The sequence below is a fragment of the Amphiura filiformis genome, chromosome 18 (genome assembly GCF_039555335.1).
Source record: "Amphiura filiformis chromosome 18, Afil_fr2py, whole genome shotgun sequence".
Classification (NCBI taxonomy): Eukaryota; Metazoa; Echinodermata; class Ophiuroidea; order Amphilepidida; family Amphiuridae; genus Amphiura; species Amphiura filiformis.
In genome coordinates, this window is record NC_092645.1 from 29,977,656 (window position 1) to 29,994,013 (window position 16,358).

A 16,358-nucleotide genomic window follows, 5' to 3' on the forward strand; every position below is an offset into this window, starting at 1 on the left:
TTTTATTTTTTCGGAGAGGAGCAGGTAGGGTAACTACTTGATTATATTTCTACATGTTCATACTACACTCTAAAAATTTTAGAAAATTCGCACAAGGCCGTTTTTTTTTAAATCACATTTTTTTTCCTAAAATGGGGGTTATAACACCCTCAACGGGCACTCTCTCCATAGGGCTACATGTAAAGACCAGTTCTAGACAAATGGCCCTAAAATAAAACGGCCTCGTTCATTTTTCCTCAAATTTTGCATATGATGTAGATTTAACATCTGGAATGATATGCAAGTGGTGTCATTGCTGCTCTTCTAAATTCATTTTTAAAATGTCCGCCCCAGACCAAGGTGGGTTACCTAAATTTTTGACTCCTACGTCCTTCTATATGGGCTATTCCAGTTAAAATCCATGCATACCCTATGGAAGACATGACCTTAATCTTCCGCACAGGGAGTGTGAATTTCAAATCGGAATTACCTGCATGTGAGACTCCAATTGAAATTTACACCACTGTGTGGGAGATTAAGGTCATGTGTATCATAGAAGGTATATGGATATCAACTGGAATAGCCCAGTAGAAAATGACTGCATCATGTACAGTGCAAAGTTCCAATATGTAACAGGCATCATAACCAATATGAACTTTCACATGGCCAAATGTGGATGAGCGGTAGTTTTGCCTGGGATTCTTGAGTAATTGCACAACATGGAGTCAGTCACATACATTGTACTCAATGCACAATGATGGTATGTCTTGTGTAAGAGATTAACTTGTGGAAGAGGTGATGCATATTTTGTCATTCTTGAAAAAATCTGACAAAAAATGATGAACAATTGGTCTTTTCTTTCCATTATCATATTGTGAAGTACCAAGTAGCTGAGGTCTTAGTTCAATATGTTAGGAAAATGTTTTACCAGATGACCCCATGCTGACATTGGTTTTAAACGCTGTATTTTTGCTGGAAAGGGTGTTTATCGCAAATTAAAGGCACTCGGGTGTTAAAGGTACTTTGCCATCTTGGAGAAACAGCTCAAAATAGATTTCCTCGATTGTCGTTCAACATTGAAGAAATTTCTAGCCCAAAGGGCACGGTATATGATATTGATTGCTCAAAGTCCATGTCCTTCTAAAATCTGTGATGTGATCTCATTTCCGAGTGATTTCCGAATTGGGGTTTGTAAAGGTCTAATGACATGGTCTTTCAGCTTACAGTTCTGTATAAACATTGGTATAATGTTATTTCAGAGGGACAGTTTAATTGACTTTATCAACACTTTTTCACCCTATTTATTTGTTATGGTGCAAACTGTATCTCTTTATTTTCTTTTGATAAAAACAATTTCAGAATGAAATAATACATTCTAATTTGTGACTATTAAATTAAGAAAAACAAGTTGTATAATAAATTTCATATTCAATAAAATCAAATTTTGTCATGAATCTGGAAGCATTCGGTTTGAACATTTCATTTGTTTTTCTCATGCTCATAATGAACAGAAGAGTAGTGTGTTGGCCCTTATTTTATATTAAAAAAATCTTTGAGGTGTGGGTGTCTGTGTATCCACTGATTCATATACACACCAATACACTTGCCCGGTCTTGCAAGGTTTTGCATGTGGTGCAAAGCGAGAATAAAAAAGACAGGTCTTTATATTCTCACCTCGCATTAAAAGTGAGTAGTATGCCTATTCACCCCTATGCACCCATCAGAAGTGTAGCCTCAATTTGCAGCCTCAGTTTGCCAAAAATCTTCCGTTTATATGTAAGAACACATTGTTGGTCTTGGTTTGATGTTTCCAACTCCCTCCTACTTGTAAAGGCATTTCGTATTTGACTTTTTAGACCTGCTACAGCAAACAAACATGTTTTTTTGGCCTTATACCACTTCATCATGTAATCAAATGACACCCTTATTTGCTCATGCTCCCTGTAAAACATGTTCAGAATACACTGTTTAAGAATGCTGAACATGTGTTGTTATTCAATAATTTACCAGATTGGGATATGTGCTCTAGCTGTTTATTGTACTTTTTGTTAAAGACTCAAGAACTGAACAAATGCATTGTGGGAAGAAGTGTAACATATTTACTCTATTACAAGACGTGATTTCCACACTCTTTTTACATTCTATCCTTCAAGGTTCATCAAAGTACCCCCCCAATTTTTTTTTTTTGCTTTACATGTTATGTTTAACCTCATGGTACTGCAGGGTTTCCGAAAATAATAATTTGCTCAAGTTATTTTTTTGTTAAATTATAGATGTGAGTAAAAAAAACTTCAGGTGCAAATTAAATTCAAGTTTACAGAGATGCCACTTTCAGGGTTTTATTTGCTTGTATGTTGCTGTTCAGACCTGTGCATGTTGATATCTCTAATAAATTAATCCAAACATGCACTTTGACGCTTGAATAGTTATATATGTATTGCCCTTGAATCTTCAAAATCAGGGTTGGTCGACGATAATGTTTTTGCTGTTGCCAAAAACGATATTAAAAGTATTTAAGAATTCTCCCTTCTCTGCGTCTAGGTTTGAAACAGTGCATCCTGATACAATCTTGGTGAAGTGGAAATACTTCTCAAGGCATTTTGGAAATTTGTCAGGAAATTATTAAGGAAAACTAAGGAATTTTGTTTTTCTGAAATGCTGGGAACTCTAACATTTTGTCCATTGGGTTGGTCGGAAAAGGCCACAACTTTTTTGGCCTGATTATCATCATATTAGTAGACTATTCTGAACACACAAACAATCAAAAATGTCATACATTGTTATTGTAATCGCCGATATCTCTATATTTATCATTGCCCTCTTGACCTTTTTATATGTTTGATATTAAAGTCATAGTTAAGATGATAACTTTTTGTCATTGGATACACGTCCAATTATGTTTAGGGTGTCTTAAAAGAACTACTGTTGGAAATTGTATTGTTTTAGTATTTTAATTCCTGAACCAAGCAAGATTGAATAACTTATGGAATAGTCTTTTTTGAATGTTGACTACTTCTTTCTTGAAATATAAGACTTTTACGATGACAGTTCATTTGAATCCACGGATTCAATATATCAGTTAAAGGAAGGTGAATAATACGTAGGTTTATCCAAGTTGGACTCATACTTATACATAGAACTACCCACCTTCAATGTTGATACAAATACAAATTGCATTAATCTACCGATTATGCGAAACACAAAAACCCTCTCACACAGAGATTTTCCTGACCTGTCCCTAAGACCGACCTATCGGCGCCCTTTGAGTTGAGCGCATGCGTGCAACGATCCCTGTTCAAAATTTTTTGTCACCGCCCAAGAAAGACGTGTTGCTTATGAGCTCCGACGGTCGTGCTTGTTGGTGAACGATTTTGTGTACTAAAAACAGCCGTGTATTGCAATCGGAAGGATAGCAGTTATAGCGGAGAGTGTTAAGTATCATGCATCATGGGGAACTTTTAAACTCATTAAACTATCGGGATGTGTCCTTTAGTCGAATTTTTCGATTCCCGCGATCGCCCAAAACATGGCGGTCGCTAATCTAAGGATACGCCCTTTGTTACCGTGTGATTGCCTAGCTTTTCGGAAGGCATTGCTAGAGCGTCCGCTGTATAGTTTAATCACACAATTTATTCTATATATGATATCCGTAACTTGTTATACTCATATAGCGTTTTTCCCTGTTGTTCTTGGCAGTTGTTAGAATTAGACTAGTGACAACATACCAGAGACGTACAGTAGGTGAAAGTTGTGTGATGGTGGATTGCTACTATCAGTGAAGCTATATCGAAGTCGAGTGACGGGTTTTTATAGTCATATTTTATAGAGATATATTCTATATAATCTCTATTTTGTGCCGTTTCTCTGTGTAGATTGAATAAAATTTAATCGAAATCTAATTACCATAATAAAGATTATACCATCTTGCTAGTACTTTGAAGTGACCTGTATTCCCTATTGATTTCCCGTGGAGGACACCATATTATGTCTTCCCGTCGATGTGCTAAGTGCCCATCACCGGTTCCTGGCTGGGACCCTCATTTACTTTGTTATGTTCATCGTGAGTGTTCGCGTTCCGCCAGATGTACCATATGTATAGGGATTTCAGAGGAGCAGTTTGACGCTTTGGAGCGAGGTCAGCAGTTGGGAATTAGACCATCCAAGCAGAGACCTTCAAAAGGTGGTAAGTCGGGTAAGTTAGTTGAGAAACGAGCGCGTGATAGCAAAGGAGGCCCGCTACCGCTTAAGTTAGGCGGCAAGGGGGCTACCGATGCTAGGGCTCCTGCCCTTTTCTCTGGTTCAGGTTCCCCCGGGAATCCTGAATTGGGGTCTAAAGGCTCAGACACGAGTAGGGGTGCGACTGTAGTGCCACAGAAAATGTCAGAGTTGGGACCAGCAGTTAGTACAGGTGCGCAAGTGCCGGGGAACACAGCTGGTCTCGATACAATGAACCCAGTTATTAGTACAGGGGAAACCCCAGGAAAGTGCAGGGTTCATCGAACTTACTCATGAGTACAGGGTCACCCCCGGAAAGTGGTTGGTTCCAAAGATCTACCCATTAGTACAGGGGTGAATAACACCCGGAAAATAGGAGGATCTGATACTGGTTCTCTCGCTAGTAAACAGTCTGTTCTGTTGAACACGGGGGGGCCAGGATCTAGTGTTGCCACGAGTAAGGGAGCGATCCCGAAAGTGACAAGGGACCCACTAGGCTTAGTTCGGAGTACAGGGGGAAACCTCTCAAAAGAAACGGAGCCAGTGGTAGACCCAATTTCTAGTAACGGGGGTCCCCCGTGAACGAGACTAGATCAGTAATGAAAGGATCGGTAGATGCGGAAGGTGCTACCTCGAGCCTATCATTGGCACCCCCGTTACATGCAACCCGGGATATCCAGGGTAGCGTGGACATGGGCGGAGCCCCCCCTGATAAGTTATTATCATCAGGTATTGATCCGACTGCTCAAGTTACTCATGAGCGGTCTCAAGAGGATGTTCATCCTTTTGATAGTCGATCACCTAGGGTCATGCTTGATGGGTCGAATTATTCAATGATGAATAACTCCCCAAGTACACTACATCAAGTGTTCAATCAAGCAGCGCTGACCTCGGATTCTCCCAATACGGTCGATAATCCTCGAGGTTATACTAGTGTTTATCAATCAACTAGTCAGCAGGGACCCAGCGGTCATTCAACTTTCCCGCAAGGTCGAGAGTTGCCAACCGCGGCTAACTTCGCGCCCAATCCCAACTTGTATACTACTGTACCACAGACCGGACAGTGGCAACAAGCATGGGGGTGCCAGGAGTTGGTATACCCGTTAATCAAGGGAATTTCCCCAATGCTGGGCCGTGGATGAATCCGGCAGCAATGTGGGGATGTGTTCCTCCTTGGTTTAACCCGCAGATGTTCGGACTTGGACAGACTCAAGTTCAGAATACTCGGGGTACTTCGGGTAGGGAACGTAGAGCACCTAGGTCGGTACCAGTGCGACAGCAGCCGAGTAGGCGGTCGACACCGGTAACGGTAACTAGCGAGCCTACGTTCCCAGTGACACCTAATGCATCGCAAGGTGCAGGCGTGTCCTCCCCTTCAGTTGGCGTTATGTCGGGTCTCCTATCAGGTTACACTGAGGGATCGACCATGACAAACACTTCTGAAACACAGGAGTCTGAATCACAGATCGATGTTGGGTCGGATTCAGATACCAGTGAGGGTGAGGAAGACTCTGGCGAGGAGGGAGCGTCACATGAGATGACGTCATTTCCTCCGGCCCGTACTGAGGGCGCAAGTGAGTCAACGTCTAGTGGGGTAGATTCTATACCACCCGGTTTTCCGAAGGAGACCCCGGACACGTTACGTCGTCTAGCTCGTAACTTAGACTTGACGTATGGTCCTGAGGTAACCGAGGAGACACCAAGCGTCCTTCTAGGAGGCTTGGGGTAGGTAGTGGACTACACACATTATCTGGTGTCACTCTTCCTGCCGAAATACTTGGCTATTGGCAGGCTCTTGATAAGAAAGGAGATCATCGTGGATCCTTGTCTTATAGAGGGCCGGCCTACGGGAAGAAGGACTATAACGGAATGTTCCGGTGCCCAGGTATAGAAGGGGACGTTGCTAAGTTCTTACCTCACCAAGTGAATAAGAACCACCCACAATCGTTCTCCCCATATTGGGAGGAACAATTAAAGTCGGTGGATAATTCTCTCAGAGTATCTACCAGACTTTCAGCCTTTTCTTCTTTGTTGACCTCGAGTGTAGGTCATCAAGTGAAGGAGCTGTGTGGGAGGATTCCGATCTTTATCGGGATTGTGAGCTAGCGGCAAAGCTTTCCTCTACTATCATGGAGGAATCTATGCTACTGACTCACAGAGCAGTCCTACTTAGGCAGGGGAGAACGCTTGTGCCTCGTTGAATCTCGTTTTCAACAAAGACTTGTCAGAAAAGTTGAAAGAGACTCCGGTGGCACAAGCCTCACTTTTTGGTGATGGGTTTTGTTCAGTGGTTGATACACTCGCAACTAAACTCACCCAAGAGAGAGCTCTGCAGGAAAAGACTTCGTGTCTTTAACCAAGAAAGGCAAGTCTAGGAAGAGGAGGTCAAGAGGTCATGCCAAAGTCAAGGTGACCGGACAAGCCTCTTCCAATGTGACGCCACAAGCTCAAGCACCTGCCCGCGCCGCCTCTTCCGCCCCTCGGGGTAAGAAGAGAGCAGGCACAGGAGCGGGCGGCAATCCTCCAAGAGCAAAGTACGCTCGCGGGGGAAAGTCGTCTCGTACCTGAGGGCACGGCGGCCGCGTGTTCACCTTTACTGGTGAACCCTCCACCAGGGGTTTCCCCACAGGTGGGCGGCCGCTTACAGACATACGCCCGGGCATGGGAAACCATCAGCCCGGGCTCATGGGTGCTTGGGGTAGTGAGCAGGGGTTATCAGTTAGAGTTTACCACAACCCCTCCGTCGCAGAACCTGCAGAGGGAGACAAGATTACCAGCCTCTCTAGTTCAGAGGCAGGTACTGCTCTCCGAAGTTTCAAATCTACTTCAGAAAAATGCCATAGTCCCAGTCTTTCCCCCCTTTCAAGGGGGGTTTTGGTCGAGCTTCTTTCTGGCTCCCAAAAAGACTGGAGACTGGCGTCCCATCCTGAATCTCAAACCATTGAACAAATATATCAAACCACGAAGATTCAGGATGGAGACTCTGGCAACTGTCCTGACATGTCCAATCAAAGATTGTTGGGCAACGTCAATAGATTTGAAAGATGCGTACCTTCATGTACCCATCTACCCGAACGACCAGAAATGGCTCAAGTTCAGGGTGAAAGACCAGACATACATGTTTCGATGTCTTCCATTCGGTCTTTCCACAGCCCCACGGGTCTTTACTCGTATAGTAAAGACAGTGGCGGCTTATCTCAGACGAAAGGGCCTCAATCTGTGCGTTTACCTCGACGACTGGCTGATATACAGTCGGTCGCGGGTAGAGGCTCTGCACCATATAAAAATGGTTCAAGAGACCGTGACGAGTTTGGGTTTTGTGATAAATGTGAAGAAATCAAACTTCGTCCCGACACAGATCCCCCAGTTTCTGGGGGCCCGTCTGCACTTATCGGAGGGCCTGGCCAGGCCCTCTCCGGAGAGAATTATGAACATTATACAATGCGTCAAGATTCTCAGTGCAGAAAGTCACGCTCCAGCCACTGCTTGGCTAAGAGTCAGATTTCCTGCCCCCCTCCCTCAGCTTACCATCACGACGGACGCGTCGAAGATGGGCTGGGGGTCATATTCAGGATCAGACGGCTTCGGGCCTGTGGTCCCCAACGGAAGCCAAGTCTCACATCAACTTGTTAGAACTCTGGGCGGTAGAAAGAACGATCCAGGCGTTCGAAGATCAGTTGATGGGTTGCAAGTTCATAGTGCAGTCGGACAATTCGACGGTGGTAGCATACATCAACAAACAAGGAGGTACAAAATCTCCCCTGTTGTGCATGCACACTCTTCGCTTGTTGAAGAAGTGTCACCATCGAGGAATGTCACTCAAGGCTATCCACATAGCCGGGGTCACAAACATTCTAGCGGACGACCTCTCTCGAGGTCGAGGTGCGGGCCCGACAGAATGGGCACTGTCTCCTCAGGTGGTCCAAACCATCTTCCGAGTAATGTTTTATCCGACAGTGGATCTGTTTGCATCAGCAAGCAACCACCAACTACCAGTATATTGCTCCAGGATGCGAGATCCAAGAGCACTGGCGGTAGACGCACTACACTTGAACTGGAGAGGAAGACGGCCTACGCATTTCCTCCAATTTCGCTGCTACAGAGAGTAATACAGAAAATAGCCAGCGAAGATTGCAACATAATACTCATAGCACCTTTTTGGCCAAGGCATCTATGGTTTCGGCCCATGGTGAACCTTCTCATAGGTACACCTCGGTTTCTTCCACAGTTACCAGACCTCCTGAGACAGCAGGATCTGGAGACAGTGGTGCCGACCATTCAGCTGGGTCATCTGAGGTTAACTGCATGGCCGTTATCAGGCAACGCTGCGAGGAGAGCGGCTTTTCACAAAAAGCTGCTAACCTCATCGCCCACGGTAGAAAAGACTCAACACTCGGAATCTATTCTGGACGTCTGGGTCGATACTACAAGTGGTGCGAAAAGACAAATTGCTCTCCTGCCAGAGCAACTCAGTCTCAGATAGCCGACTTCCTCACGGAAGTGTTCGACTCTGGCTTACAGGTAGCCACAGTTAGCAACTATAAATCGGCTATCGCAGCGATCCATAGGGGATTTGAGGACGGATCAACTCTATATAAGAATGACTACATCCGTCTTCTCCTCAATGGCATGTACAATTCTCGTCCCCTAAACGTAGAATCGTTCCTGCATGGAATCTAAGCAAAGTTTTGGAGCTTCTCAAAGGAGCACCATATGAACCGATGAAATCTGCCACGTTACGAGAGATCACTCTCAAAACGGTCTTTTGGTAGCGCTAGCAACCGGCCGTCGTAGGTCGGAATTGCAAGCTTTATCGTTCAAAACTCTTGTTTTTTCACGCAATGGCGTCTCTATGACCTTTAAAGTAGGTTTCATAGCTAAAAATGAACGCCAGACGTTTCAACACGGGTCCATCTTGCTTCCGAGGATTGGCACTAAGTCATCCGTACGAGAAGATAGACTATGGTGCCCTGTGCGGGCTATCGAACACTATATTTATAGGACCAGTAATATTAGGGGATCGACTGACCAACTTTTTATAACCCATGCTAAACCTAACAAGGCAGCTTCGAAACAGACACTAGCACGATGGTTGGTTTCGCTCATAGTAGATGCTAAAGCGTTCGAAGGAACATGTGCCCTGCGGCACATTCTACTAGAGCAGTTTCAGGCTCGTGGGCATTTCAGAAAGGGGTCACTCTGAACGAGATTTGCGAAACTATATCTTGGAGCACCGCCTCTACGTTTACTGATACATATCTGCGTAATGTCGGAGAGGACGACTCCAGGGTCAAGTTCGCTAAAGCAGTCTTGACGAGGACTTCGACTAACAGACAATAAGGGTAAGATAACAATTAGCATTAATGTCTTAATCATTGATTGTCTAACCTTATTTGTTTTCAGGAATGACCAGGTCGTAAGTGTATTGAATAACTTTACTTGTAGACATTCTTGAAATCCTATTGTCTTTTTAGTCTATGTTTTGCTTTTTAAGCAATTCTTGTTTTTGCTTTTCAAGCAATTTTCAGGGTTTTTGCTTTTAAGCAATCTTCTTGGTATCTTGCTTTTTAAGCAAAATGGGATTTTCCTGACCTCGCGTCTAAATAACAGACCGCACCTCTACCACCTATTAGCGGTGCTAGTCAATGTTAATGCAATTTGTATTTGTATCAACATTGAAGGTGGGTAGTTCTATGTATAAGTATGAGTAAAACAAGAGTGTTTTTTCATACTAATAATAGAAGTCTACCCACCTGAATATGTTGATCCCGCCTCCCTTAACCCCCTTGCGGTATGTTATTTCTCTGGGCGGTGGGGACTGAACAGGGATCGTTGCACGCATGCGCTCAACTCAAAGGGCGCCGATAGGTCGGTCTTAGGGACAGGTCAGGAAAATCTCTGTGTGAGAGGGTTTTTGTGTTTCGCATAATCGGTAGATTAATGCAATTTGTATTTGTATCAACATATTCAGGTGGGTAGACTTCTATTATTAGTATGAAAAAACACTCTTGTTTTACTCATTTTGGTTTACAAATCTGATTATACTTTTTAAACCCACTTTTGACACACTTTGGCTTACAAATATAAACAATATGTAGTTTAACCCACTTTTGACACATTTTGGTTTACAAATATTAATAAAAAATAGTTTAACCCACTTTTAACACATTTTGGTTTACAAATAATAATAACAAATAGTCTAACCCACTTTAAACACATTTTGGTTTACAACTATTAATTAACAAATAGCTTAGCCCACTTTTGACACATTTTGGTTTACAAATATTAATAACAAATAGTTTAACCCACTTTTGACACATTTTGGTTTACAAATATTAATAACAAATAGATTAACCCACTTTTGATACATTTTGTTTCTATTAAGCCCCTTCCCTTTATGAATTAATATAATAATACCTCTTTTATGCGATGCCGAGAGTTCGCCAGCTTCATGTGCTTCATTAAACGAATTTACAATCAATTGTCCTACCACTCTCCAGTGACATTTAAAAAATTCTGAAGTTAATCTATCAATCCCGGGGCTCTTACAATTGGCCATTGTTTTAAGAGCCTTTTCACATTCAACATTAGTAAGTAAACTCTCACATGACTCTTTATCTTCCTCAGATAACTTTTCAGTGTTCATATTTTCAACGAAATTATCAAACATGTGTTTTGTCGTTTGACCCCTTTTTTGTACAATTCTTTGTAATAATCAACTTGCACTTTAATAATGTCTTCTTATTTACATCATTTCCACCTGTATCAGTCAGATAAGTGGTTTTATTACTTACATTTCTTTTTTCGAGATTCATAAAATATTTTGTACATCTTTCCCCTTCTGTCCATTTTGCTTTGCTTCGTATGATAAGTCCTTTCATGTGATGGTGATACCTCATTTTAACTTCTTTATCTTTTTTACTACCTTTTGCAAGGTTATAGAAAAAGTTCTTATCCTATTTTTGCAAAGATCCCACAATTGTCTGGCATTCAATATATTTTGACATTCATGTGTAGTACCATTAACAAGTTTTTCTATACCCTCATTATATTCTTGGTCTTGCAGTAGGCTATTATTTAGATTCCAGTATTAAACCAAAATAATTGGAGACCGATAACGTTACTGAATATAGATTACAAGATTGCAGCAAAAGTACTCACCTCAAGAATAAATCATGTTTTACCGAACGTAATTAATATAGACCAAAATGTTTTTTTAAGAAAACGTGGTGCAGCTTTAAACATACGCCTTGTTGAAGATGTTTTGAGAGATTAACCCACTTTTAACACATTTTGGTTTACAAATATTAATAACAAATGGGTTAACCCACTTCTAACACATTTTGGTTTACAAACATTAATAACAAATAGTTTAACCCAGTTTTGAAACATTTTGGTTTACAAATATTAACTAGACTTAGCTGTGGTCTAAGACCACGAACACAGCCGTGTTGTGACCCCTTAATGACCTTTGACCCCAAAATCTACGAAAACCCCACAGGCATTGCCTTATGTCAATGCATGTGTGCACATAGTATCACTCTGCCATGTTAATTGTGACAGAAGGGACATTTTGAATGTTTTTTGTCTTGGACCGGAAGTGATCCCTTAATGACCTTTGACCCCAAATAAAAAAATATCACATATACATTAGGTAAACATATTTCATGTGTGCACATACCGTCACTCTCCTGTGTTTTTCTTAGCTAATACAATTTTTTGAAGGAATTTGGTTTTATACCGGAAGTGACCCCTTAATGACCTTTGACCTAAAACAAAAAAATACCACATATACATTAGGTAAACATAATTCATGTGTGAACATACCGTCACTCTCCTATGTTTTTCTTAGCTAATAAAAATTTTTGAAGGAAATTTGTTTTATACCGGAAGTAACCCCTTAATGACCTTTGACCTCAAATCTGTGTATGATTCATAGACACTGGGTAATAGCAATGCATGTGTGCAAGTTGCGTCACCGTCCTATGTAATTTGTGGGAGAAGTAGCATTTTGAAGGTATTTCGTTTTATACCGGAAGGGACCCCTTAATGACCTTTGACCTCAAACAAAAAAATACCACATATACATTAGGTTAACATAATTCATATGTGCACATACCGTCACTATCCTATGTTTTTCTTAGCTAATAAAACTTTTTGAAGGAATTTGGTTTTATACCGGAAGTGACCCCTTAATGACCTTTGACCTCAAATCTGTGTATGATTTATAGACACTGGGTGATAACAATGCATGTGTGCAAGTGGCGTTACTGTCCTGCGAAATTTGTGGGAGAAGTAGCATTTTGAGTTGAAATCACGTTTTTGACCTTTATGACCCCTACGTGACCTTTGACCCCACGAGTTTCATGTGACATGTAGGGGCACGGTCAATGATCATTGTGACCAAGTTAGGTCAAAATCAATGTAAGCATGTGAGTGCCAGAGCAAATGTAATGGTCGACAGAAGAAAGAAGAAAGAACCTGTAAGAAAAAAGACACAGCCGTGACTAATGTCACGGCTGTGCAATAACAAATAGGTTAACCCACTTTTGACACATTTTGGATTACAAATAATAATAACAAATAGTTTAACCCACTTTTGACACATTTTGGTTTACAAATATGAAAAATAAATAGTTTAACCCAATTTTAACACAAATAGTTTAACCCACTTTTGACACATTTTGGTTTACAAATATTAATAACATAGTTTAACCCACTTTTAACACATTTTGGTTTACAAATATTAATAACAAAATAGTTTAACCCACTTTTAACACATAATTAGAGTTTTTCTTTTGTCAAAACCAATTTGAAGAAAACTTACTAGTTTTTCTTGCTGACAGTTTCGTCAGTTAGCAACTGACTTTATCAAAGCTTGGTGTTGTTGTGATGATCCAACAGCTGACGACTGGCGGAAGTTATGTCACTTCCGGTGTTAGTCTTGCTGGCAGTCTTCAGAAGTGGATCATACACGTGACTAAGATTGTAGACCCCCTCGTCTCTGTTCATTACTCCTCGCCCCCTCTCTCTGATCTGTATTGATTTAATCCATCTGGCTTTCCTATCACTCTCTCTCTCTAAGATTTTGGACTCCCCCCAGTTGATAATATGATTAGCCCTGGCTACGTGATCGCTTATGGCTGAGTTCTTAAAATGGCTCTCTGAATATTTCCTCTTTGACCTTGTATACTTTTGTTGACTTGCTTTCTCCGCCTCCCTCCTGTGTTCATCCAGACGCGTGCCGAAAGTTCTTTTAGTTTCACCAACATAAGTTAGCTCACAGCTACCGCAGGGAACTTCATAAACACAATTAGGGGTTTTAACCGGATCTTGTTTATCTTTTTCCCTTTTAACCGGATCTTGTTTATCTTATTCCCTTTTTGGACACCCTAATAATCCGTAAACCTGACAATTCTATCAAACTCATGGTCTACAGAAAAAAGACCCATACAGACCAATATCTGTCTTTCACGTCCCATCACCCTCTTCATCAAAAAATGGGAGTTGTGCGCACGTTACTTGATAGGAAAGACAGAATAGTTACGGAGGAAGATGATAAAGTCAAAGAGGAGGAACACATACGACAGGCTCTAGCTAAGTGTGGTTATCCTAAGTGGACAATTGATAAAGTCAAGAATCAAATGGAAGCCAAACAACAAGAAAAGACAAAGAAAAGTAAGAGCACAACATCTGAACAAAAAAGTAAAGGTCTGGTGGTGTTACCTCACGTAGCGGGAGTGTCGGAAAGAATAAGTAGAACTCTCAAAAAACACGACATCGCGACCGCCATGAGACCCCATACCACGATCAGAAAAATGGTGGTCCATCCGAAAGATAAACAAGATCCGGTTAAAACCCCTAATTGTGTTTATGAAGTTCCCTGCGGTAGCTGTGAGCTAACTTATGTTGGTGAAACTAAAAGAACTTTCGGCACGCGTCTGGATGAACACAGGAGGGAGGCGGAGAAAGCAAGTCAACAAAAGTATACAAGGTCAAAGAGGAAAGAATCAGAGAGCCATTTTAAGAACTCAGCCATAAGCGATCACGTAGCCAGGGCTAATCATATTATCAACTGGGGGGAGTCCAAAATCTTAGAGAGAGAGAGTGATAGGAAAGCCAGATGGATTAAAGAATCAATACAGATCAGAAAGAGGGGGCGAGGAGTAATGAACAGAGACGAGGGGTCTACAATCTTAGTCACGTGTATGATCCACTTCTGAAGACTGCCAGCAAGACTAACACCGGAAGTGACATAACTTCCCGCCAGTCGTCAGCTGTTGGATCATCACAACAACACCAAGCTTTGATAAAGTCAGTTGCTAACTGACGAAACTGTCAGCAAGAAAAACTAGTAAGTTTTCTTCAAATTGGTTTTGACAAAAGAAAAACTCTAATTATTCGTTCACTTTTAACACATTTTGGTTTACAAATATTAATGTTTGTGTAGGCCAACATGTGTCTAAGTTAGGTTCACTCACAGGATGCACATTTTGTTTAGGCTCTTTTATGAAAGGCAAGAATCATGTATGGGCAGATCGGATCTCTAATATTCGTCGACGGGGGACAGTCCATGCAATAATCCTTTCAATGTTACTCAAATGCGTGTGTTTTTGACCTATGATAAACCTCAAATGTGACCATTAACCGTGCAAAATTGTTGCACTTGAACGTCATATTTGGTCATTTTAGCTTGAATGACCTTTTCCTGCACTTCGCGTGCATTCAGAGTTTCTTATCTGGTGTGCATTTGCCCGCTTTTACTCAAATTTGACAAATGTAATCTTGAGGTTTCCAAAATAAAACCAGTATACTAGTTCGTGCATTGAGGTACGGACTGTCAACCGTTGGTTGTGAAATATGTCATGTCGGTACCGACGAGTTGCAATCAATCGACGATGATTCACTTCCTTCAATGTCACTGCGAGGCGAATTAAGAACATGAAATGCTGACGGAAGTCTAAATGCTGGTTGTGAAATTTGTGATGTCGGTGCCGACGTTTCATCTAACTGTGAAATCTGTGATGTTGGTATTGCGTTACTATTTAACTTTGGTTCCGACGGAGAATCATAGTTATACGGGGGAGGTGGTTCTTCACAATCCTCATCATGAACATAATTCTCATTAGTTACTCCATAACATGTCCCGCCGCCCCCAGATGACATTATTGCGTCATAGGAGGGAGGTAAATCGCTTGTCCCACCTTCAGTAGAGGTTACAGCAACCCCCGATATAGACCATACACGGTTGCTTTCAGGGGTGTCGGATGTCCTGCAACATAGTCCTTGTGGACATTTTTGTGAGCATCTATATCTGACGTAGCATAGTAGTACGATAACGAATATGATGCCCAGACAATATGCAAACACCTGCAGCACCAAATCGTTGGGTGACGTCATTTCGCTGAAATTTAAACAAAAATTAAAAGAAAGAGCGAGGGGAATATTTTATGAAAGTTAAAAGAAAAACTGTTTTGTTTAAAAGCGGTCGTTATTTGCGAACATGTTGGCCTTGGATCATAATGACACAGCTGAAGGAAACTGATTAGCGGGTCATTCCGTGAACTTTGATGAGCTTTTCCCGCCATCTTGGAAAGAAATTAAAATTTTCTCTTATTCCATATTTTAATATAGGCCTAAGCACATCAAGAGCTACATTCTATGTGCCAATTTATGGGCTTTTCCGGAAAAAAATACACAATTAGGCCTATAGGTTTGATATGTTGACCATTCTGCAGCACTATGAATAATAAGTGGGTTGACCCACTTTTGACAAACTTTTGTAAATATATATAAATAATGAGTGGGTTTATTCATATTTGACACATTTTGGTATACTAATCAAAACATTTTTCAGCTACTTAAAAAGTAGGAAAGTAGGAAAATGTCCAATAGGTTTCACCATTCTCGAGCACTATCGTACTTTTAAGCCAAAGTGTGTCTATTGCTGGTTTCATGCTTTCTGCCGCTTACCACTGAGTGGCGTGCCGCTTCATGCCACTGGTGCTTGCACTGAATCTGTCAAAATTCGTATCATGTTCCTATACGTCAGAGCGGCACCGCTTCCGAGTTGACTTGAATTGAGCTCCTTGCGATGCTGCGCTTGGGCAAACCGGTGGAGTGATGGATATATTATATCGGCTTGCCGGTAGTCACCACTAGCG

General features: G+C 41.6%; 1 protein-coding gene across 1 annotated transcript; it reads left to right on the forward strand.

Annotated features, from left to right (window-relative positions):
• Positions 1–7,168: 7,168 nt before the first annotated feature.
• On the forward strand, positions 7,169–8,677 carry LOC140139088 (uncharacterized). Its single transcript, XM_072160869.1, has one exon. The coding sequence runs from the start codon at positions 7,169–7,171 to the stop codon at positions 8,675–8,677; it is 1,509 nt and encodes a 502-aa protein (XP_072016970.1).
• The last annotated feature ends 7,681 nt before the right edge of the window (positions 8,678–16,358 follow it).

What these genes read in the sequence shown, in the direction of transcription:
- LOC140139088 (XM_072160869.1), top strand. Translation starts at nt 7,169, where the DNA reads ATGGAGACTCTGGCAACTGTCCTGACATGTCCAATCAAAGATTGTTGG.